Source organism: Salvelinus namaycush, chromosome 15, assembly GCF_016432855.1.
Source record: "Salvelinus namaycush isolate Seneca chromosome 15, SaNama_1.0, whole genome shotgun sequence".
In the NCBI taxonomy this organism is placed as follows: domain Eukaryota; kingdom Metazoa; phylum Chordata; class Actinopteri; order Salmoniformes; family Salmonidae; genus Salvelinus; species Salvelinus namaycush.
This window is the reverse complement of record NC_052321.1, coordinates 40,975,359-41,000,550: the sequence shown is the minus strand read 5'-3', so window position 1 is coordinate 41,000,550 and position 25,192 is coordinate 40,975,359. Positions and strand designations below refer to the sequence as shown.

The 25,192-nt window shown below is 41.9% G+C and overlaps 1 protein-coding gene across 1 annotated transcript; it reads left to right on the top strand.

Moving 5' to 3' along the window:
* Positions 1 to 1,290: 1,290 nt before the first annotated feature.
* On the top strand, positions 1,291 to 24,713 carry LOC120060534 (GTP cyclohydrolase 1-like). The gene is made up of 6 exons (XM_039009924.1): positions 1,291 to 1,814; positions 8,282 to 8,391; positions 10,333 to 10,388; positions 22,055 to 22,086; positions 22,488 to 22,572; positions 23,923 to 24,713. Exons 1-6 carry the CDS (start codon positions 1,451 to 1,453, stop codon positions 24,047 to 24,049), a joined length of 774 nt encoding a protein of 257 aa, XP_038865852.1. The 5' UTR covers positions 1,291 to 1,450; the 3' UTR covers positions 24,050 to 24,713.
* The last annotated feature ends 479 nt before the right edge of the window (positions 24,714 to 25,192 follow it).

Sequence of the window (25,192 nt, the reverse complement as noted above, 5' to 3'; positions counted from 1 at the left end):
TCTTAAATCTACTTTTGACATGGTTTATTAAATGAATACATGATGGCATATTACGTAAATTCACTGAATAGTGTATATCCTCCAAGTGAACTACCTGTGGCATATTCAGATCCATACAGAATTTGAGTGTTCTAGGATTGCCTGACGACTCAAACTGAATTCTTCCACTGCTTTTTCATTTGCTACATACTTCAGTCTGATTGGTGACAGATGTTCATGCGAATATTCTAAATTCTGCATAAAAACATGCGTTTTCCACCAGAGATGTCTTTACATCAAATTGACTTGTTGCGCATAAAAGGCTGTGCGGGATGATTTAGTGCACAGACAAATACCTTTAGTGGTTAAATTCCCATGTACTGAATAAAAAATACAAGTTAAACATCTCACGAACATTTTTGTTATACAGGGAGCGTACACACTCTGGTATTGGCAGGTGCGCTACAGCCAACAGCTCACAGATACAGTGCAGATATAGCCTAAAAGAGATTATTATGGACAAAAGCGGTAGATTATTTTTATTTGTCAAATGAAAGCCAAGCATTGACGATCATGTCACCAGAATAAGACCCTCGATATTTATTGGAAAGGAGCATCAAGCTCATCACCTTGCACTTTCACCACCCTGTGAAGTTCATAATGCATTTAATCTGTAGCCTAATAAACTGCATGCTCTCTTGACAAGTCATAGTGGGAGGACCACACAAAACATGTCATCACATGACTCCAAGTTTACTTTGTTATTATATACATATTTGCTCATAAAAGCGTTTCCACCGACATTTCTCGCATTTGGAAAGTTTACTGACAAATGTTCTATTAACATCAGGCCTTTCATTACATTTTTTTACCTGACATGTACTTTACTAGTATAAAAATGTTGGATGGAAACCTTGTTAGAGACTGCCATAATTGAAGTGGTTTATGGTGACCTCAAAATGAGAGGCATTGGCCAAAACAGTCATCGGTGATTGGATCATCCCTAACCAATCAGAGTACCAAAGCCAATGACGAATTTTCAAAACGCCCAAACCATCGGTTTCTGGGACCAATCAGATGGTCTAGAAGAGATTTTCATTCTCAAAACCAACAGGGAGGTACTCAGAGCCAGACTCATTCCAGAGAAAAAACTAACATCCGTGGGCGTGGCATAGCATTTGGCCGGAGAAAGGAGTTTGTGTAGACAGGCAATGTTCTCCATTGGCTTACATACAACTGACAGAACGTGACGTTCACAAAATGCTCGACCAATAGAAATGCACGAGGATTATATCGCTTATAAAGCCATGAGGTACCAACGTCTGAGAGTGCTTCATGTACTTTGATACATTCAGGTGACGGTAGTGTACTCTGCAGGTGGTGCGTTCAAAAACAAAGCTGCGTCCATTAAGCGAAAACACTGGAAAGCGCATCCTCCATTAGTGAAAAGACCTTACGTCAATTCTGAACTATGGAGCGCTCAAAACAGTGTCACGACAGTGAAGCTGACAGTAAACCGACTACGAACGAAAGTTCTATTAACGGACACTTGGTAAAAAAAGACAACCGGATCTTGGTAGGCCTATCTCAAGGGACGGGGACGGCCGGTGAGTCGAGTTCGCACACAGGGTCCTCAGTGGTAGAGGTCTGGAAGCATGAGCGCACCCGAAGTATGGAAGACAATGAGATGAACTTGCCTAGTCTTGCGGCTGCCTACACCACTATTCTCCGGGGGCTCGGGGAGGACCCGCAAAGACAGGGACTTCTAAAAACTCCGTGGAGAGCCGCGACAGCCATGCAGTTCTTCACCAAGGGCTACCAGGAGAAAATCAAAGGTGAGTCAGTCGGAATGCCCCTTTTCCCAAGTTGTCAACACTTTCCTATGTTGTAAAAAAAAAAGTGACATGGATAACCTTAAAACTAAACCTTTTAATTTACCTGAAATATAGACATTTAGATGCCATTTACTTAGGCTACTGAACTCCAATCAAGAAATCTGTTTTGGGAGGAGAAATATGCAAGTTATTATGCTGATATAACTGTTATATATATATATATATATATATATATACTGTACCAGTCAAAAGTTTGGACACACCTACTCATTCAAGGGTTTTCTTTATTTTTTACTATTTTCTACATTGTAGAATAATAGTGAAGACATCAAAACTATGAAATAACACATGGAATCATGTAGTAACCAAAAAAGTCTTAAACAAATCAAAATATATTTTATATTTGAGATTCTACAAAGTGGCCACCCTTTGCCTTGATGACAGCTTTGCACACTCTTGGCATTCTCTCAACCAGCTTCACCTGGAATGAATTTTCCAACAGTTTTGAAGGAGTTCCCACATATGCTGAGCACTTGTTGGCTGCTTTTCCTTCACTCTGCGGTCCAATTCATCCCAAACCATCTCAATTGGGTTGTGGTCGGGTGATTGTGGAGGCCAGGTAATCTGATGCGACACTCAATTACTCATCTTCTTGATCAAGTAGCCCTTACACAGCCTGGAAGTGTGTTGGGTTGTTGTCCTGTTGAAAAACAAATGAGAGTCCCACTAAGCGCAAACCAAATGGACAAAAACCCTTGAATGTGTAGGTGTGTCCAAACTTTTGACGGATACTGTATATATACACACTTCTTACAACCTTAGCCTATGGTCAGGTATTTCAGAAGATGCTTAGTTACACATTCAATTAACTTGATTGCTTTTTGTAAAACAATGTTCAGTATAAGAGCTACAGATTCTTGTTTAGAGATGTGCAGTACAACATTTGAAATCATTGGGACTGGAGACAGGCTTCACTCAAATGACCATAGTATGTGATTTAGAGCAGTTGAGTACAAAATAGTACATCAAGAAAGAAGGATTTACAGTCAATGTTCAGCGTACATTCATAGACAAGTAACCCTACAATAAGTATGTTGTTTCTAATATTCTCAGTTGATGCACTTTTCCCTCATCTGTCTGAAATCCCTCTTTCTACACAATACTGCTATCTCTGTCCATCCTTATGAAACGGTTCACGTGCATATCCAGGCTCAACAAGTCCCCTGGTCATCCTTACCAGACTTTATTGGTTCTGTTCTCCACAGTTGGGACTGTTTTAGTGGTGGAGCTGGGGAGCTGCCCTTCGCAGTATTATTAACCCCTGCCCTCCCCCCACCAAAAACCCATCTGGAGTTGGTTTCGCGGGGAGCACTTTGAGGTTCTGTGTAATATGTTTGAGGAGACACACGGAGAATGTGTTAGTGACACATCCTCCCTAGCTGAAAAACATGCAAAATAGATAACTTGAGAAGGCTTGGACCCTGTCTGGTCTATATGGACTCAATTCCCCCCCCCCCCCCCCCCCCTGTTTGAGGTGTTGTGGGAGTGGTATGGAAACGTGAGGGGCCAAATCAAACAGTAAATCCAGCAAAAAGTGAAGAGTCACGATGAGTCACGAATGTGTGTTCAGGAGCACTGAAGCAAGTGGTATTCTCTCCCTTTTTGGATTGGCTCTTATTCTGCACCACCACTTTGTTTAAATGTGTAATGTCATTGAATTGAAGATTTTGAAGAGCTGAATAACTTCTGTGGCCAGTTTCACAAACCCAGATTAAGCCTGGATGAAAAACAGAGGAGAATCTCAAAGGAGAATCTTCATTCCAAGTGCATTTTAGTCCAGGAATAGGTTTAATCAGATTGCGGAAAACCGCAATAGGTGTCATATTCGCCTTGTCACAGTGAGCCAGTGGATATATGGATATACACTACAAAAGTATGTGGACACCCCCTTCAAATAAGTGGATTTGGCTATTTCACCCATACCTGTTGCTGACAGGTGTATGACATCGAGCACACAGCCATGCGATCTCCATAGAGAAACATTGGCAGTAGAATGCCCTTACTGAAGAGCTGACTGCCACCTTTCCAACAAGTCAGGTTATCAAATTTCTTCCCTGCTAAAGCTGCCATGGTCAACTGAAAGTGCTGTTATTGTGAAGTGTAAACTTCTAGGAGCAACAACGGCTCAGTCGCAAAGTGGTAGGCCACACAGGCTCACAGAACGGAACCTCAGAGTACTGTAGCATGTAGAAATCGTCAGTCCACGGTTGCAACACTCACCACCGAGTTCCAAACTGCCTCTGGAAGCAGCGTCAGCACAATAACTGTTCGTCGGGAGCTTCATGAAATGGGTTGAGCAGTGGAGACGTGTTCTCTGGAGTGATGAATCACACTTCATCATTTGGCAGTCCGACGGACAAATCTGGGTTTGGCGGATGCCAGGAGAAGGCTACCTGCCCCAATGCGTAGTGCCAACTGTAAAATTTGGTGGAGGAGGAATAATGGTCTGGGGCTGTTTTTCATGGTTTGGGCTAGGCCCCTTGGTTTCTGTGATGGGAAATATTAATGCCACAGCATACAATGACATTCTAGACAATTCTGTGCTTCCAACTTTGTGGCAGTTTGGGTAAGGCCCTTTCCTGTTTCAGCATTGCAATGCCCCCATGCACAAAGTGAGGTCCATACAGAAATGGTTTGTCGAGATCGGTGTGGAAGAACTTGACTGGCCTGCACAGAGCCCTGACCTCAACCCCATCGAACACCTTTGGGTTGAATTGGAACGCCGACGGCGAGCCAGGCCCAATCACCCAACATCAGTGCCCGACCTCACTAATGTTCTTGTGGCTGAATGAAAGCAAGTCCTCGCACCAATGTTCCAACATCTAGTGGAAAGCCTTCCCAGAAGAGTGGAGGCTGTTATAGCAGCAAAGGGGGGACCAACTCCATATTAATGCCCATGATTTTGGAATGACATGTTCGACGAGCAGGTGTCCACATATGTTTGTGTATTTGTGAGTGTGAGACTGTGTGGTTGCTTGCACATGCCATGTGTGTTTCGTGTGTGTGTGCATGTGTGTGTGAGCAAATAAGTAACTAGTTTTATGAGTGCCCAGGGCGTACAGGATGTCAGTGTGAATAATCCAGGGCTGAACTGGTAGGTCTTACTTTATAGGGTCTTCTAACTCCAACAATGGAGAGTCTCTCTCTCTCACCCACACACACACACACTTAGTTTCTACACATTCTCACTTAGTCACAGAATTTCCACTAAAATCCCTCGATGCTGACCCAGACGTTGTCATTTCTGTGTGCTAATAAAAATAATGACTCGTGTTTGTTGCGCAAGACGGCGTGTGTTTAAAAAAAGGGTTCGTAGTGGAATGGAAGTCTAGCCCTATGAGGCTCATTGTCCTTATTATTTTAATATAGTGCATTATAAAATTTAGTTCATAGGGCATTATGACTAGGCTGTATAATTCATAATCTAGTTGATTATTAATTGCTTATCTAGATGCTTATGAGCAGTTAATAGCACCTATGTCATGCATTATTATATATTTAGCATATAATGCATTATGAAGATGGTTACTTCTCGTTTATGCATTATGCTGTGTGCTTATTATGCATTAGAAAGAAGGTATTCATAGGAAGAGATGCCATTCATGTTTATGTATAATGCTATCAACACATGAGATTCCAAGAAAAACCTGAATGGCATATCCTTCATAGCTGCATTTGAAGGCAGTAAGCAATATGCATATGTCACGTTTGAGCGAATCACTTTTGTCAAGTCGTTGACCATCGTTGGTCACCGCCTTTCAAAGTGTTGCTGTATAAATGTATAAAATTGTCAGACTTGCAGTTTTTGGATGAAGTCTCCTTCGAGTTGGTGCGGTTGCTTCTCACCAAGTGCACCATGCAGCCATCACCTGCATTGTGGGATGCACTATGTGTCAACCATTAAGGTGCTTCTTTCTCATTTAGGTGTTGATGCGAAGGGGCAGGGGGAGGACAGCACTGCTACAGGGGATTGAGAGAAAGGTAGTGAGGGAGGAAGGGAGAGAGAAGAGAGAAAAAGGGAGAGGGGGATAGAGAAAGCAGGTTGGCCACCAGCGCTCTCAACCCCTCTGCTTGACATCCTAACAATTTGTAATGTAGCCATAGTGACTGTGTGGTTTTTGTCTGAGATGAGTTGATGCTGATTTGATTTCCTGTTCCTTTGCTGTGGCCCTGTCACGTGTGTGTGTGTGTGTGGTGGGGGTGTTTGTAGAGAACCAGACTGGTGAGGGGCAACTGCTCTTTGAACATCTGCTGCCCTCAGGTTGGTGAGATGAACTGGGGACGGTGCTCAATTCATCAGTAGAGCTTTACCGGGAAAAACAAATACCGGGCTGGGAGAGAGACATTTGGAGTACTGCTTGAGTGGAGAAACCCAAACAGTAGCACTGTTCCTTTAAGCACGGTCAAATATTATCATCAATGGACAGATAACAATGTTCTTTGACCTCACTAACCTACTGAATGTGTAAGAGAGCAGTGAATCTATGAAAGACCGTTACCTCCTACTCTTCAACTTCACTTGTCAATAAAGAAATCATAATATTCTAACAGTGATGTAAAATCAGCACTTCTTAATTATTTTTTTTTAACTAGTCTATTGAAACTGCACTTGATATTCTAATAATTCTTATCCTGTACATCAGCCATACTCAACTGATGGACCGTGGTCCAGATCCGGACCCAGAGCAGGGTCAATATAGACTGCGGGTCCCAAAATAATAATAAAAAAAAAAAATGTAAAAAAAAAAAATATATATATATATTTGTTTTATTAGGAATTCAGTCAAATCTCATTTAATTTGTCACATGCGCCGAATACAACGGGTGTAGACTTTACTATGAAATACTTGCTTACGAGCCCTTCCCATGGATGCAAAGCAAGGTTTTTCATTTCCTGGCAGCCTATCTACTGAGGTTGGGTTGGAGTGGGAGTGGTAGGTAAAGTCTCCATGGTAACATGGTGAGTGAGCAGACTTGTTGCTTTAGGGTCCTGCCTTGTTGTGGTTTTGCAGTTTGTCTGTGATAATTATTATACAAAGAAAAATAGTAACACAAGGAATAAAGTACACAAGAATGAAGCTATATACAGGGAGTATCAGTACCAGATCAATGTATGAGGTATTTGAGGTAGATATGTACATGAAGGCAGGGTAAAGTGACTAGGCAGGATAGATAATAATAAATAAACTGAGTAGCAGTGTGTGTGTGGGGTATTTTGGGTGAGAGTGTCAGCGTGTGTGTGTATACACTGTATATAGTCTTGTGAGTGGGCATAGAAGTCCGCAAGATGGGGTCAAAATTCAGATAGTTCGGCTAACCATTTAATGAACTATTTAGCAGTCCTATGGCTATTTAGCAGTCTTGTGGCTTGGGGGTAAAAGCTGTCTCGGTGCATGTTGGTCCAAGAGCCGATGCTACTGTCCGGGAAACAGTACCAGAGCAGAGTGAGCAGTCTGGTTTTGGTGGCTGGAGTCTTTGGCAATTTTTCGGGCCTTCTGACACCACCAGATATAGAGGTCCTTGGTGGCAGGGAGCTTGGCCCCCGTGATGTACTGGGTTGTCCGCAACACCCTCTGTAGTGCTTTGTGGTTGAGGGTGGTGCATTTGCCATACCAAGCATTGATTCAGCCAGTCAAGATGCTCTCGATGGTGCAGCTGTAGAACTTTTCTTTTAGCCTCCTGAGGGAAAAGACTGTGTGGGGGTGTGTGGACCATTTTTAAGTCCTTAGTGATGTGGACTTTCTCATAGTAAGTACCCCTGCTATACATTAAAATGTTGTTAATTTAGCAGATGCTCTTATCCAGAGTGACAATCAGCATATAGGCCTACACATGCATTGTCTGACTTATCAAACACTAAGCATATGGTGAAACTATTACTGTTGTTGTTAGTTTAGATCTCATCGCCGTAGCGCCCAAACCGGCTGCTGCTTGTACAGACAAGTGGCAAAACAACAAGGCAGGACCCTAAAGCAACAAGTCACAGTCCACTCACTCAACCATGTTACCATGGAAACTTTACCTCCCATTCCAACCCAACCGCTGTAGATAGGCGGCCAGGAAATTAAAAACCTCCGTCAGGGAGAAGGGAGGGCGCATCGCCACAAACAGATAAAAACCCATGGATTTATTTGAACAATGATATGAGCTCCACTAGGAGAGAAAATGAACTAAAATGACAAACAGGAAGAGCGGTAGGGCTATATGGGAGTCGAGATATAATTACAATGTTTGCCAGATAGAAACAGCAGGCTTATGGAATGGAGGTAGAGTGAATGATTAGGTTGCCGAGGGCTGTCTGGTCTCGTCTGTTGCGCGTCTTGTTAAGTGTCTCGGAGCTGAATGGCGTCGACTCGATGGGCCTCGCACTCATCCGTCTCACTCTCTTTTTCTCTTTGCTTCCGCAGACGTGCTGAACGACGCAATCTTTGACGAGGACCACGACGAGATGGTGATCGTAAAGGACATTGACATGTTCTCCATGTGCGAGCACCACCTGGTGCCCATCTTTGGAAGGGTAACCTATTTGCACCCCAGACCCACACCAGTCCATGATGCACAATCTCCAATTATGGGGAATCTCTTCTAGGTTGGATCCTGTAATAAATCAACACAATAAAAATTTAAAAAAAGGTTTATACACATGTTTAACTCAGCGAAAGTGCTTCTCAGACAATCTTGTTCACAACAAGGAGTAGGCCTACTTTCTATATTACCTTGGCTTGCATGGTTGATTTTTATACATTTTTGTGTGCGAGGTTGAAGTTGTAGGCCTAATTCTGTGGCTGAGGTGATGCCACAATTTGAAATAAAATTAGTAAGCTACTGTACTCTCACGCCTAATACCCCACTGCTAAACACCCCAAACAAGTGCCCCATGTAGAGACATCCTCAGGGGCACTGATAAGGCCTTTGTCCACTGAGCCTGTAATTGAGCCCAGCTGTGATTAAACTACTGGTAAGGAAAAATGGCCACCGGCACTGACCAAGGCGGCATTCCAAATGGCACCCTATTCCCTGTATAGTACAATGCTTGTACTATATTGGCAATAGGATGCCATTTGGAACGCATCCCAAATCAACTGAAATCCTGTCAGTGGGGATTCAAGTGAGACACGGTTGCCTTTGTAAATTCTCCTGTTTTGACATTTTAGTACTGTAGACCTAGCATCCTCCCCTCTATTCTCCCCTCATCTTACCCTGCAGGTGTTTGCCATTTAAGACCAAAGAGGGAGGCCATTGATCCTTTCATATCCTTTTCACGGTGCAAATGTGCCGTGATGATAGCGGTAGCAAGTGTTATGCACTCTCTCTCTCTGGACACATACACACACTGGTCGTTTTTGTCTTTGTGGTGTGTTTGTTTGTCAGCGGTTGGCTGTCAGAAGGCCACATTACTCGCGTCCACCTCATTCCCCCGCTGATGGCTCCCTGTTGTCATCACAAGTGCTAGTCGCCTCTTATCCACACACTTATATATTTCCCCGCGCATCTATCTGAGCCGATCGCCGAGCGCTATAATGACTCACCGATTTCTGTGCGTCCAGTCATCTTTTAACGCTTTTAGTGTCTCTTATCACCTCACAACAAGGTGGTATTTGTCTTCGTTGAGCTATGCTGTTCGGCCTACTTTTACACCATATACCTTTGAAAAACCATGATGCCCATATCTGAACCCCACTTTTAATCAAACGCGAATCCCTTTTTTTTCCAAAGTGAATTGCGTTTCTAATTTTTTATTTTATATACCCTCTTCAGAAATGCATTTTTATCACAACCTAGCATAAAGAGAGGGAGAAAAGAGTAGGAGGGGAAATCCTTGCATTCATGCCCTTTCTCTCTGCCCGTTTCAGCACATTGCTGCTGACATTTGAGTGGGGGGTTGGTGGGGAATGGGTGGAGGGGGAATTTAGCCTTCCAGTTATACGCAGTAGCAGGCTCACCAGCTGGATGGGGAGGAGAGTCTAGAGCTCAATCCTCTTCAGGGCTTTCATCTGCTGCTTATTTATCCATGGTGCAGACGTGACTCCCTTACCTCCCCTTCACTTCTCCGATGGCCTTTAGATAAATGTTGCCTTTTGTCTTTGCTTCTTATGATTCATATCTTTCCCACGCAGCAGCCCATCAAGGTGGAATGGAAAGCAAATGTTCAGCTTGCCTTCATCACGTGATGAGAACTTGTTGAGAAGAAATGTGTTCGCTCACTGAGCTAATGCCTAGGCTTTAGCTCAGCGGGCTAACAGTCTTATTATACACAGAAGACATGGGGTGGAATCCATTGAGTCATATCCAGCCCACTTCAAAAACTGAGATATACTGTACATTATCATGCCAGTTGGGTCTGTTTGGCAGTGTAGAATTTGGGACAACGTGATTTACTGTCTGTTGTTGTGAATATGGTATAATGCGGAACTTGGCCATCATTAATGGCAGAATTGGTCTCTCTTCTCTCCCCCAGGTCCATATAGGCTACCTCCCCAATAAGAGGGTGCTGGGCCTCAGCAAGCTGGCCAGGTAAGTGTATGGAAAGTGTAATGGTGTATTTGCTATTGTGATATGAAAAACAATGTAATGGATGTCGCAAAAAGCGACTTAATTTTTCGATTGCAGTAAAAATTATTTTGAACAAAGGGGATAGTGTACTAAGACTTTCGACTTAACAGCCTTCTTCAGTGTGGATATCGTTAGCTATTGAAGTTATTGCCGGTATACCAGGGAACCACACCAAGGTATGGAATTCCTATGACAAAAAAATCCTAACAGTAGGGTTGGATATTGGGAAATTGGAGGGATTGGGATTACCTCGACTCAATCCATGTGTGCAGTATCATGTACGAATATGTAATCTGTTCCTAGACGGTCCTTCAGGCAATACAGTACAATATGGTCACCTATTAGATAATAGGAACTACAACACGGTGATGAACTAAGAGGCTGACTCATGTTGTATCCCAGAGAGCTGGACCTGGGTTTAGTGGGTTACCTATACATTAGCTTCTACAGTGTAGCGTTCGTGTAGCATAGCGGTAGTGTTTGCTGTGAGCCTGTTCAGGTGGAGAGGCCACTCAGGGTGGAACCTTAAGCTGATTAGGAGTGTGTATGTGACGAGAGGATTCTGATCCCATCTGACCCCAATACCTGAGGCTTAGCCCCTTTCACTAATACATACTCATACTTCCCTTCCCCACCCATGTGGCCATGGTGTCTATGCCACACGCAGCTACGCACATACGCTGATACACCAGTGCTCACCATACAAAACACAATACCAGCAATACTTTTATTTTTGAAAGAGTACATTTTATTTTGGAGAGTACACTTCAGGTAATGGCACTGGCATGTATAGCGGTAAAAACTGTTTTACGGGCTCCTGACCAAAAATATTGTGTTAATCTTAACTTTTTTTTGTACATAATGTTTCCGCCATTGTTTCCTATGACCGAAAATTGTTTCTGGACTTCAGAAATGTGATCACTAACCTCCGATTTGGATGAAGAATTCTACTTCAATGACCTACTGCTCAACCAGGACCAGGCCCTAATCCCAGACACTTGAAAGAGGAAAATACGTTCCATATAGAGGCCGACGTGGGGGCACTGATGAAACTACAGCAGAGTGAATAAACCACCCCTACCGTCTGTTCTATCTGCGAATCACTGTAGAACACACTAGACGAGCTCTGTTCAAAAATATCCTATCAACTGGACCTGAAGAACTGTGGCTGAACGAGGACATGGTTATTATAAAGCTAGCTAGTTTTTCTATGCATCGGCAAGACAGAACGGCAGTGTCTCGTAAACTCAAGGGTGGGGTGTGTGTCTTAGTTGTTTTTATTTTTTTTGTGATATCCAATTGAGATCCAATTACAATCTTGTCTCATCACTGCAACTCCCCAACGGTCCGTTAACAAAAGCTGGTTCCCGATCTCTAATATTAAGGAGTTAGAATAACTCATGATAAGCTGTAGACCATACTATTTACAACAAGTTTATTTATATTTTTCGTAGCTGTCTATTTACCACCACAAACCGATGCTAGCGCTAAGACCGCACTCAACGAGCTATATAGGGCCATAAGTCAACACGAAAATACTCATCCAGAGGCAGCGCTCCTAGTGGCCGGTTATTTTAATGCAGGAAAACTCAAATCCATTTTACTTAATTTCTACCATCATGTCACCTGTGCAACTAGAGGGGGAAAAAACAACTCCAGATCACCTTTACTCCACAAACAGAGACTCATACAAAACTCGCCCTCCATTTGACCATAACTCTATCATCCTGATTCCTGCTTACAAGCAAAAACTCAAAGGCAGTACCAGTGACACGCTCAATTTGGAAGTGGTCCGATTAGGTGAATGCTAAGCTTCAGGACTGTTTTGCTTGCACAAACTGGAATATGTTCTGGGATTCATCCGATGGCATTGAGGAGTGCGCCACATCAGTCACTGGCTACATTAATAAGTGCATCGACGACGTCGTCTCCACAATGACAATACGTACATACCCCCAACCAGAAGCCATGGATTTCAGGCAACATCCGCACTGAGCTAAAGGCTAGAGCTGCCGCTTTCAAGTAGTGGGACACTAACACGGACGCTTATAAGAAATCCCACTACGCCCACCGACCAACCATCAAACAGTCAAAGCGTCAATACACGACGAAGATTCAACCCTACTATACCGGCTCTGACACTTGTCTGATGTGGCAGGGCTTGCAAACTAGCATGGATTACTAAGGGAAACCCAGCCATGCGCTGCCCAATGACCTACCAGACGAGCTAAATGTCTTCTATGCTCGCTTTGAGGCAAGCAACACTGAACCATGCGTGAGAGCACCACCTGTTACGGATGACTGTGATCACGCTCACCGCAGCCGACATGAGTAAGACTTTTAAACAGGTTAACATTTTCAAGGCTGCAGACGGATTACCAGGACGTGTACTCGGAGCATGCACTGATCAGCTGGCAAGTGGCTAAACTGACATTTTCAACCTCTCCCTAACCCAGTCTGTAATACCGACATGTTTCAAGCAGACCACTATAGTGCCTGTGCCCAAGAACGCCAAGGTAACCTGTCTAAATAACTATCGCCCCATAGCATAATCGCCCCGTACCATTAAATACTTTGAAAGGCTGGTCATGGATAACATCAGCAAATTCATCCAAGACCAATTTCTGAAAATGTTAAATAGTGAAACATTAAAGTTATCTGTCCTGCTCTGGGTAGATTGACTTCAATACAAAAACCTTAGGAGGCTCATGGTTCTCACTCCATTCCATAAACTTACACAGTAATTATGACAACTTCCGGAGGACGTTCTCCAACCTATCAGAGCTCTTGCAGCATGAACATGACATGTTGTCCACCCTATCAAAGGATCAGAATCTAGTACTGAAAGCATAAGCAACAGCTAGCTAGCACTGCAGTGCATAACATGTGTTGAGTAGTTGACACAAAGAGAGAGAAAGACAATAGTTGAAAAGTTTTGAACAAATTTAAGGAGAAGCGAGAGCAAGAGAGCTAGCTATATTTCGTTGTATTTTTCACTTAGATGCACTATGCAGAAATGTCTCTGCCTTTTCCTGGTTGCTAAAATTCTAATTAACACTTTACTTGACACCCAGAGTCATTTTTATTTTATTTAACCTTTTTTATTTAACTAGGCAAGTCAGTTAAGAACAAATTCTTATTTACAATGACGGCCTACCCCGGTCAAACGGGTGACGCTGGGCCAATTGTGAGCCACCCTATGGGACTCCCGATCACAGCCGGTTGTGATACAGCCCGGGATCGAACCAGGGTCTGTAGTGACACTTCTAGCACTGCAATGCAGTGCCTTAGACCACTGCGCAACTCGGGAGTCATAACCATGTCATAACAGCTGACATCTTGTCATAACCTGTCATAATATGGTCATGACCCATTTTTATCCCTGTTATTACATTTTGCGTTATTGTATGGCTGGTTATGACGCCTACATAAATAACCCACATTTATTCAAATATTTTTTTCCCCTGCCAAGAAGTTTCCTTTCGTTTCTTAAATCCTTTGTTATATTCTGAATTTTTTTAAATAACTTGTAGAATATACACTTTATGACACTGTCATGAAGCATTATGACCATCCTGTGTCACTTTACTGGGACTAAGATAATGCTTCTTGACAGTGTCATAAAATGTATTATGACCATCATCATATAAGCCAGATAGGCCTATCACGTACATACCCTCTTTTTGACTGATATAAGGGTGTCTTGTCCTGCTGCTGAAAGCTGCTCCTGCATTCATCCCAGTCATCGGCAACAGAGCATTAGGGTACAGTAGGTGCATGTCTGACATCAATGTGTGCGCAATTGCAATTACTTTCGGTGTACGAAAGTAAAAGACACAAAAAACTTCAGAATGGGAAGCAATAGAAATGTCTCTCATAGAACAGCTCTACCCCTTCTTAGACTTGCTTTCAATGATAATGACAGATCTATACAGGGCAAAAATATAAATGCAACATGTAAAGTGTTCGTCCCATGTTTCATGAGCTGAAATAAACGATCCCAGAAATGTTCCATACGCACAAAAAGCTTTTTTCTCTCATTTTGTGCACAAATATGTTTACATCCCTGTTATTTCTACTTGGCCAAGATAATCCATCCACCTGACAGGTGTGGCATATCAAGAATCTGATTAAACAGTGTGATAATGCTGGGGACAATAAAAGGTCGCTCTAAAATGTACTGTTTTGTCACACAACACAATGCCACAGATGTCTCAAGTTTTGAGGGAGTGTGCAATTGTCATGCTGACTGCAGGAATGTACATCAGAGCTGTTGCCAGATAATTACATGTTAATTTCCCTACCATAAGTCGCCTCAAACATAGTTTTATAGAATTTGGCAGTACGTCCAACGGGCCTCACAACCGTAGACCACGTGTAACCACGCCAGAAGGTAATCTGCGTGCTTGTCCTCACCAGCGTCTTGACCTGACTGTAGTTTAGCGTCGTAACTGACTTCAATGGGCACTGGCACGCTGGAGAAGTGTGTTCTTCACGGATGAATCCCAGTTTCAACTGTACCGGACAGATGGCAGATGTGGCGTCATGCGGGCGAGTGGTTTGCTAATGTCAATGCTGTGAACAGAGTGCCCCATGGTGGCGGTGGGGTTATGGTATGGGCAGGCATAAGCTACGGACAATGAACACAATTGCATTTTATCGATGGGAATTTGAATGCACAGAGAAACCGTGACGAGATCCTGAGTCTCATTGTCGTGCCATTCATCCGCCGCCATCTGTACACAATTCCTGGAAGCTAAAAATGTCCCATTTCTTCCATGGCCTGCATACTCACTAGACATGTCGACCCTTGAGCATATTTTGGGATGCTTTGGATTGACGTGTACGACAGCGTGTTCCAGTTCCTGCCAATATCCAGCAACTTTGCATAGCATTGAAGAGAAGTGGGACAACATTTCAAGGGACACAATCGACAGCCTGATCAACTCTATGTGAAGGAGATGTCGCGCTGCATGAGCCAAATGGTGGTCACACCAGATACTGACTGGTTTTCTCATCCACACCCCTACTTTATTTTTTAAGTATCTGTGACCAACTGATGCATATCTGTATTTCCAGTCATGTGAAATCCATAGATTAGGGCCTAATAAATATTTCAATTGACTGATTACCTTTTTATATGAACTAAGTAATTTAGCGTTAATATTTTTGTTCAGTGAATAACACACACTTCTATGAATTTGGTTGAGTCGCCCAAAAAGTTATATATTGCAGCTTTAATGTTACTTATGCAGATATCTAGTTTCGCTTGCTCAAACAGAAAGGGATGCTATGTTAGCTAGCTGCCTATGACTATCCAACACTGGAACTCTTCCAAGTCGAGGTAAGTTTTGGTTTTCTTAATTTATAGCAACCCGGGCTCGCCAGTGTAACTGCTTGCTGTACACTGTACTGCATGATTGTAGCGGGTTTACTAACACGTTAGTTCTAGTAGCTACAGTTAGTCGGAAGTTTACATACACCTTAGCTAAATACATTTAAACTCAGTTTCACAATTCCCAACATTTAATCCCAGTAAAAATTCCCTATCTTAGGTCAGTTAGGATCACCACTTTATTTTAAGAATGTGAAATGTCAGAATAATTGTAGAGATTTATTTCAGCTTTTATTTCTTTCATCACATTCCCAGTGGGTCAGAAGTTTACATACACTCAATTAGTATTTGGTAGCATTGCCTTTAAATTGTTTAATTTGGGTCAAACGTTTCGGGTAGCCTTCCACAAGCTTCCACAAGCTTGGGTGAATTTTGGCCCATTTTCTTCCTGACAGAGCTGGTGTAACTGAGTCAGGTTTGTAGGCCTCCTTGCTCGCGCAAGCTTTTTCAGTTCTGCCCACAAATCTTCTATGGGATTGAGGTCAGGGCTTTGTGATGGCCACTTCAATACCTTGACTTTGTTGTCCTTAAGCCATTTCGCCACAACTTTGGAAGTATGCTTGTGGTCATTGTCCATTTGGAAGACCCATTTGCGGCCAAGCTTTAACTTTCTGACTGATGTCTTGAGATACTGCCTCAATATATCCACTTAATTTTCCTCCTCATGATGCCATCTATTTTGTGAGGTGCACCAGCCACTCCTGCAGCAAAGCACCCCCACAACATGATGCTGCCACCCCAGTGCTTCACGGTTGGGATGGTGTTCTTCGGCTTGCAAACGTCCCCTTTTTCCTCAACACACCAAAGTATGTTCATCTCTAGAAGACAGAACACGTCTCCTTCCTGAGCGGTATGACGGCTGCGTGGTCCCATGGTGTTTATACTTGCGTACTATTGTTTGTACAGATGAACATGGTACCTTCAGGCGTTTGGAAATTGCTCCCAAGGATGAACCAGACTTGTGGTCTACAATTTATTTTCTGAGGTGTTGGCTGATTTCTTTTGATTTTCCCTTGATGTCAAGCAAAGAGGCACTGAGTTTGAAGGTAGGCTTTGAAATACATCCACAGGTACACCTCCAATTGACTCAAATTATGTCAATCAGAAGCTTCTAAAGCCATGACATAATTTTCTGGAATTCTCCAAGCTGTTTAAAGGCACAGTCAACTTAGTGTATGTAAACTTCTGACCCACTGAAAAATTTGTTCTAATGACTCCAACCTAAGTGTATGTAACCTTCTGACTTAAACTGTATGTTGACTATGATGTTAGCTAATATGGTGAACTATTTAGCGGTTATGGCATGAAGGTTTGGCTTGGATTATTTTACATTTTTTGCCTGGTCACAGACTAGTGAATAGATGTGAGAAGGAATTATATGACGAGCAAAGTGATCATACTGTTTGTATGTGGCAGCTATTAAAGTAGACTATTAGGGGTGTATTCATTCTGCTAATTCTTTTGAAAAACGTTTCTTAAAATGAAGCAAACGAAACGGGGATAAACACAACTGAATTTTCAACTGTTTGGACTAATGATTACACCCTAGATCAGCTAAATGCAGGTGAGTTTGTGCAAGGCATTATTGAATGTGTCGCTGTATGTCCCCTTGATTACTAAAAGATTTTCTCTCGACATGTGCACCTACGTTGTAAACTTTCATTTGTAAGCTAGGTTGTAGCAACCTCATGATGGGTATAGAGAAAATTCAAGTATCGTGTAGTAGCCTAAACCTATCACTGTTACATTGAGCTGTGTGAATGGAATATGAATCAGTCATCCAATATGCTGTAATAGAAATATATATATTTTTTTAAATTGTTAGGGCCTTAGCTTAGGTGTTAGAGGCCCAAAAAATGATCAGACTCCAGCCACACAAGCCACAGACTGTTCTTTAGCCTCCCGCATGGCAAGCGTTACCAATGCACCAAGTCTGGAACCAACAGGACCCTGAACCGTTTCTTCCCCCAAGCCATAAGACTTCTAAACAAGACTGCTAAATAGCTAAACAAATGGCTCCCTGGACTGCCTACATTGGCCCTTTTTTTGCACGAACTCTCTTTTGCACTTTATTCCATTCCAGGCATTACAATGAGCCCATCCTATAGTTCCCCCCCACCAGCCTCCACTGACTCACACATACTGACACCCAAACACATACACTACCGTTCAAAAGTTTGGGGTCACTTAGAAATGTCCTTGTTTGTTAAAGAAAATTTAAAAATGTTTGCCCATTTAAAATAACATCAAATTGATCAGAAATACAGTGTAGACATGGTTAATGTTGTAAATGACTATTGTAGCTGGAAACGGCTGGTTTTTAATGGGATATCTACATAGGTGTACAGAGGCTCATTATCAGCAACCATCACTCCTGTGTTCCAATGGCACGTTGTGTTAGCTAATCCAAGTTTATAATTTTAAAAGGCTAATTGATCACTAGAAAACCCTTTTGCAATTATCTTAGCACAGCTGAAAACTGTTGTTCTGATTAAAGAAGCAATAAAACTGGCCTTCTTTAGACTAGTTGAGTATCTGGAGCATCAGCATTTGTGGGTTCGACTACAGGCTCAAAATGACTAGAAACAAAGAACTTTCTTCTGAAACTCGTCAGTCTATTCTTGTTCTGAGAAATGAAGGCTATTCTATACGAGGAATTGCCAAGAAACTGAAGATCTCGTACAACGCTGTGTACTACTCCCTTCAGAAAACAGTGCAAACTGGCTCTAACCAGAATAGAATGAGGAGTGGGAGGCCCCGGTGCACAATTGAGCAGGAGGACAAGTACATTAGTGTGTCTAGTTTGAGAAACATACGCCTCACAAGTCCTCAACTGGCAGCTTCATTAAATAGTACCTGCAAAACACCAGTCTCAACGTCAACAATGAAGAGGCGACTCCGGGATGCTGGCCTTTTGCACATTCACCCTCTGAATGGCATGCATGCATGCATACATACATACATACACAATCCATGTCTCAAGGTTTAAAAATCCTTCTTTAACCTGTCTCCTCCCCTTCATCTGCAATGTTTGAAGTAGATTTCACAAGTGACATCAATAAGGGATCATAGCTTTCACCTGGTCAGTCTGGAATGGAAATATTACATTTTCCTAATGTTTTGTACACTCAGTGTATAGCCATGTTATTTTTATTCGTTATTCACTGTATTTATTCCTCGTGTGACTCTATTTTTATAAAAAATATCTTTAACTCTGCATTGTTGGATATGGACCTGCAAGAAAGCATTTCACTGTTAGTCATACATTTTGTCAACGAAGCATGTACCGTATACAATTTTATTCGATTTTATAAGAATTGAGCTCTGAAAGGCGTTGCACCCAAAACCTCCAAAATGTGCTTCATTGAGATGGATGCAACAGTTTTATCCCTTCATATCGATGCATCCGCCCATTTGAAAGTCTTCGTAATCCTCTTGTTCTGTGGCATTTTGCTGAGCCAAGTGATGGAACTGCAGGGATAGGAGAGGTCATGTTTGTAAAAGAGCATTGGGTCAAAGGGGAAGGGATGTCAGGCTATGATGAGGCTAGCGTGATCCACTGCTCTGCTACTCAGATTGACTCACTGGAGGTTGGAACTTGCAACTGGTTGTCAGTGTGACTGCCACAGAATACCACACACTCTCCTAGAAAAGCACCAGAATTTGATCTCTCAGCAGGAAATTAAAACTTGTAGTATATTCAAGGTTTAAAAAGGCTTCTAAAGTTTGTAATTTCTACTTTAAAATGTTTAAATTATAATTCACATTTCCTGCTGTAGGAAACTGGCAAAAATTAAGTTCCTACATCTGTATGCACAGTGGCTTCAGAAAGTATTCACACCCCTTGACTTATTCCACATTTTGTTGTTACAGCCTGAATTTAACATTTATTACATTTAGTAAAAAATAAAATAAATACAAAGTTACATTAATTAAAAATGAAAAGCTGAAATGTCTTGAGTCAACTATTTAACCCCTTTGTTAGGGCAAGCCTAAATAAGTTCAGGAGTAAAAATGTGCTTAACAAGTCACATTTTTAAAACCTTTTGTTTAACTAGGCAAGTCAGTTAAGAACAAATTCTTATTTACAATGACGGCGTACCCCGGCCAAACCCAGACGACACTGGGCCAATTGTCCGCCACCCTATGGGACTCCCAATCACGGCCGGATGTGATACAGCCGATACATAATACATTGCTAGGGTTGATGCTGTGTGAAATAAGTGTTTATCATGATTTTTGAATAACTACCTCATCTCTGTTCCCCACACATACAATTATCTGTAAGGTTCCTCAGTTGATCAGTGAATTTCAAACACACATTTAACCTAAAAGACCAGGGAGGTTTTCCAATGCTTCACAAATAAGGGCACCTATTGGTAGATATAAATAATTAATAGCAGACATTGAATATCCCTTTGAGCATGGTGATGTTGTTATCAATTACACTTTGGATGGGGTATCAATTACACCCAGTCACTACAAAGACACATGCGTCTTTCCTAACTCCGTTGCCATAGAGGAAGATAGCTGTGTAACAGTATTGCTTCCGTTCCTCTCCTTACCCCTACCTGGGCTCGAACCAGGGACCCTCTGCACACATCAACAACAGACACCCACTGTTACCTAATTGCGCCACAAAAGCCACGGCCCTTGCATAGCAAGGGGAACAACTACTTCAAGGTCTCAGCAAGTGACGTCACCGATTTGAACCGCTACTAGCACGCACCCCGCTAACTAGCTAGCCATTTCACACTGGTTTACAACCGCTCAGGGATTTCACCATGAGGCCAATGGCGACTTTAGAACAGTTACAGCGTTTTAATGGCTGTGATGGGAGAACTGAGGATGCATCAACAACAATGTAGTTACTCCACAATGCTAACCTAATTGACAATGACAAGAAATAAGCCTGGACATAATATAAATATTCCAAAACGTGTCCTGTTTGCAACAAGGCACTAAAGAAATACTGCAAAAAAATTGGCAAAGCAATTAACTTTTTGTCCTGAATACAAAGTGTTATGTTTGGTGCAAATCCAATATAACACATTACTGAGTTCCACTCTCCATATTTTCAAGCATAGTGGTGGTTGCATCATGTTATGCGTATGCTTGTAATCTTTAAGGACTAGGGAGTTGTTCAGGATAAAAAAGAAACGGAATGGAGCTAAGCACAGGCTAAAACCTGGTTTTGTCTGCTTTCCACCAAACACTGGGAGATTAATTAATCTTTCAGCAGGACAATAACCTAAAACACAAGGCCAAACCTACAGTGGAGTTGCTTACCAAGAAGATGGTGAACGTTACGTAGTGGCCAAATTAGTTTTGAATTAAATCTATGACAAAATCTGAAAAATGGTTGTCTATCAATGATCAACAACCAATGTGACAGAGCTTGAATAATTTTGAAAAGGATAATGGGCAAATGTTGCACAATCCAGGTGTGGGAAGTTCTTAGACATAAAGACACAGCTGTAATCACTGCCAAAGGTGCCTCTACAAAGTATTGACTCAGGGGTGTGAATACTTATGAGATATTTCTGTATGTCATTTCTAATACATTTGCGGGAAAAAATCTACAAACATGTTTTCACTTTGTCATTATGGGGTATTGTGTGTGTGTAGATGGTTGAGGGGGAAAACATTTATTTATCCATTTTGAATTCAGGCTGTAACACAACATGTGGAATAAGTCAATGGGTACGAATACTTTCTGAAGGAACTGTATGTTGACTTGGGGATTATTTAAACCAAAGACTCATTGCAGAATGTACACAATAAAAATAGCACTTTTTTTACCCAATATTCATATCAAATCACAACATTTATTATGGGTCCTGAAGAAACAATGTAGCAGATAAATTCCTATTACTGATAGATGCATCCAAAGATTTCCCAAAGTTATTGTGTATGCAAAAATTCTTTATGATCAATGCTGTGTTGGATTTGATTGAGTCTGTTCTTTTAAACACACAAATTACAACAGCTCGTAGAAACTTCACCCTGTCCAAACCAATACAAATCAACCTATATGACTGACACTGTAAAATATGACCTCTGTTGTGAAGAGCTCTCATGTCTCTTTCTAGTTTCCACTCTGTCCCTGAAGAATGTGTAATCCCTCTTTGACAATGTAAGCCTCTTTGCCTCACTGTAAATCTTACCACTTGGGTGTTCTCATGTAATGAAAGTTTTTTCCCCAATGCCTTTTCCCCTAATCTCTCCCCAGGATTGTTGAAATCTACAGCCGTCGACTGCAAGGTATTTCCAGACATATAACAATCAATTTATACTTTCGAGAGTTGATGGACAATAAAGTGAACTGCACCTAGAGTTTTTATTCTGTCTCAAAGACAATATTTGTGTATTTTTTTTGGGGGGGGGACTTTATCAAAGTTGCACTTTGTCATTTGTGTATACTTACACTGTAATTACCACAGTAACAATTTATTAATTGCATTAAAATTCAAATCGTGCATTATTTCTATTCCCACATTGTCCTTTTTCGAGATGGTCAGTTGGTTGACAGCCTGGTAAGTTTTGTTACTTAGAACAAACGGTAACCTGCCATGAACCTGCCATGTCATGGTCGATCATGTCAGATATCATGTTTGACTTTGCTCTCTGACTTGGACCGTGTTTATCTGTCTGTTCTCTTTCAGTTCAAGAGCGGTTGACCAAACAAATCGCCGTGGCGATCACTGAAGCTCTGCAGCCTGCCGGGGTGGGCGTCGTCATTGAGGCAACGTATGTCTCTTTCTCCTTTTTCCCTCACCGACTGATATTAAGAGCCCCATACAAACAGACATTAAAGATGCACTATGGAAAAATGTGGCTTGAATGTTAGCTGTATGGTGTATACACATTCATATTAACAAATCCTTAGTTTTAGGAAAACAATATGCCCTTTCTCTTCCCAATGAGGTAGTTTCTGGGCAATATCTGTCCATTTAAGGTGACCCTATTTGGTTCAAGTCTATCCACAGAGGAAAAAGTACCTTATTGCCAATGCAATAATGTCAGTCAAAACACAAACACACACAAATGAAACCAAATATATTGTGCAAGGTCATATCTGGACAATCTTCAATGGGTCACTAACAGGACATTTCTCATACACCCACATCTAATAACTACAGCTGCAAGAAAAAGTATGTTAACCCTTTGAAATTACCTGGATTTCTGCTGAATTTGATCTGATCTAAGTCACAACAATAGACCAACAGTGTGCTTAAACTAATAGCACACACATTATTGTATTTTTCTTGTCTATATTGAATACATCATTTAAACATGCACAGTGTAGGTTGGAAAAAGTATGTAAACCCCTAGGCTAATAACTTCTCCAAAAGCTAATTGGAGTCAGGAGTCGGCTAACCTGGAGTCCAATCAATGAGATGAGATTGAAGATGTTGGTTAGAGCTGCTTTGTCCTATAAAAAACACTCACAAAATTTGAGTTTGCTATTCACAGGAAGCGTTGCCTGATGTGAACCATGCCTTGAACAAAAGAGATCACAGAAGACCTAAGATTTAGAATTGTTGACTTGCATAATGCTAGAAAGCGTTACAAAAGTATCTCTAAAGCCTTGATGTTAATCAGTCCACGGTAAGACAAATTGTCTAAAAATTGAGAAAGTTCAGCACTGTTGCTACTCTCCCTAGGAGTGCCCATCCTGAAAAGATGACTGCAAGACCACAGCGCAGAATGCTCAATGTGGTTAAGAAGATTCCTAGAGTATCAGCTAAAGACTTACAGAAATCTCTGGAACATGCTAACATCTCTGTTGACGAGTCTCCGATACGTAAAATACTAAACAATGGTGTTAATGGGAGGACACCACGGAAGAAGCCACAGCTGTCAAAAAATTGCTGCACATCTGAAGTTTGCAAAAGTGCATCTAGATGTTCCACAGCGCTACTGGCAAAATTCTCTGTGGACAGATTAAACTAAAGTTGCATTGTTTGGAAGGAACACACAACACTGTGTTGAGAGAATCCAGGTATTTCCAAAGGGTTCACATACTTTTTCTTGCCACTGTATAACACCAATGTATAATGATGCATTTTTTGTCTCTCCTCCATTCTTCCTGCATAGTCACATGTGCATGGTGATGAGGGGGGTGCAGAAGATGAACAGCAAGACTGTGACCAGCACCATGCTGGGGGTGTTCCGGGAGGACCCCAAGACACGGGATGAGTTCCTCACCCTCATCAGGAGCTGAGAGGGACGAGCGGCCCACAAACCTGCTGCACAGCCCAACTCGGATCCACTCTCCCTGTCACCTGGTTGGAGCAGCAGCCGGCACACAGCAATTTCTGTACAAAGCCTAGAGTCCGGGCTTGGTGGGTGTGTGTGCGTTATGTGTGTGCGTGTTATTCCATCCCTCCACCCCCTTCCAAATCATCACATGGTCACATGACATAGCCGTGTATGTACATGACAGTCTTACTTAATGCTGTCTGCCAGGTGGCAGGCTTAACCTAAAAAAATACTGGCTCAATGATTAGTGTTTTATGGTTGCTTAATTTTGTCCTTTATTTTTTTATTCAGTTTTAATCAGATTGAACTACCAATTACAGTAGAGATACACCTACATAGAAACATCCTAATATTCGAAACAATTTATCAATCTTGTTTTTTACTTTTATCCTGATATATTTTTACAATATATTTTTATCCATGTAAGCTAGGACCATAGGGTTTAATTCAAAAACTGACATATTTGTAAAGCTGAAGCATTATAGATTCCGCGATATAAATTAAGGTAATTTTGCGTTTGAGCCGACATACACTGAGTGTAAAAAAACAACTTAAAGAACTGCTTTTTCCATGACAGACTGACCCGGTGAATCCAGTTAAGATATGATCCCTTATCGATGTCACTTGTTAAATCTACTTCAATCAGTGTAGGTGAAGGGGAGAAGACCGGTTAAATAATTATTTTTAAGCCTTGAGACAATTGTGAATGTGTGTCATTCAGACAGTGAATGGGCAAGACAAGATTTAAGTGCCTTTGAACAGGGTATGGCAGTAGGTGCCAGGCACACCGGTTTTGTTGTGTCAAGAACGGAAACGCTGCTCGGCTTTTCACGCTCGACAGTTCCAAGAATGGTCCACCACCCAAAGGACATCCAGACAACTTGACACAACTGTGGGAAGCATTGGCGTCAACATGGGCCAGCATCCCTGTGGAACGCTTTCGACACCTTGTAGAGTCCACGCCCTGACGAATTAAGGCTGTTCTGAGGGAGGGGGGGGTGCACTCAACTCAACCTGCGTGTGCTCACTACTCATTGATAGTCTGTATTGTCATTGTTTTTAAAAACCTGCCCTGGGACTGCGGTTGTAAATGAGCCGGTTGGCT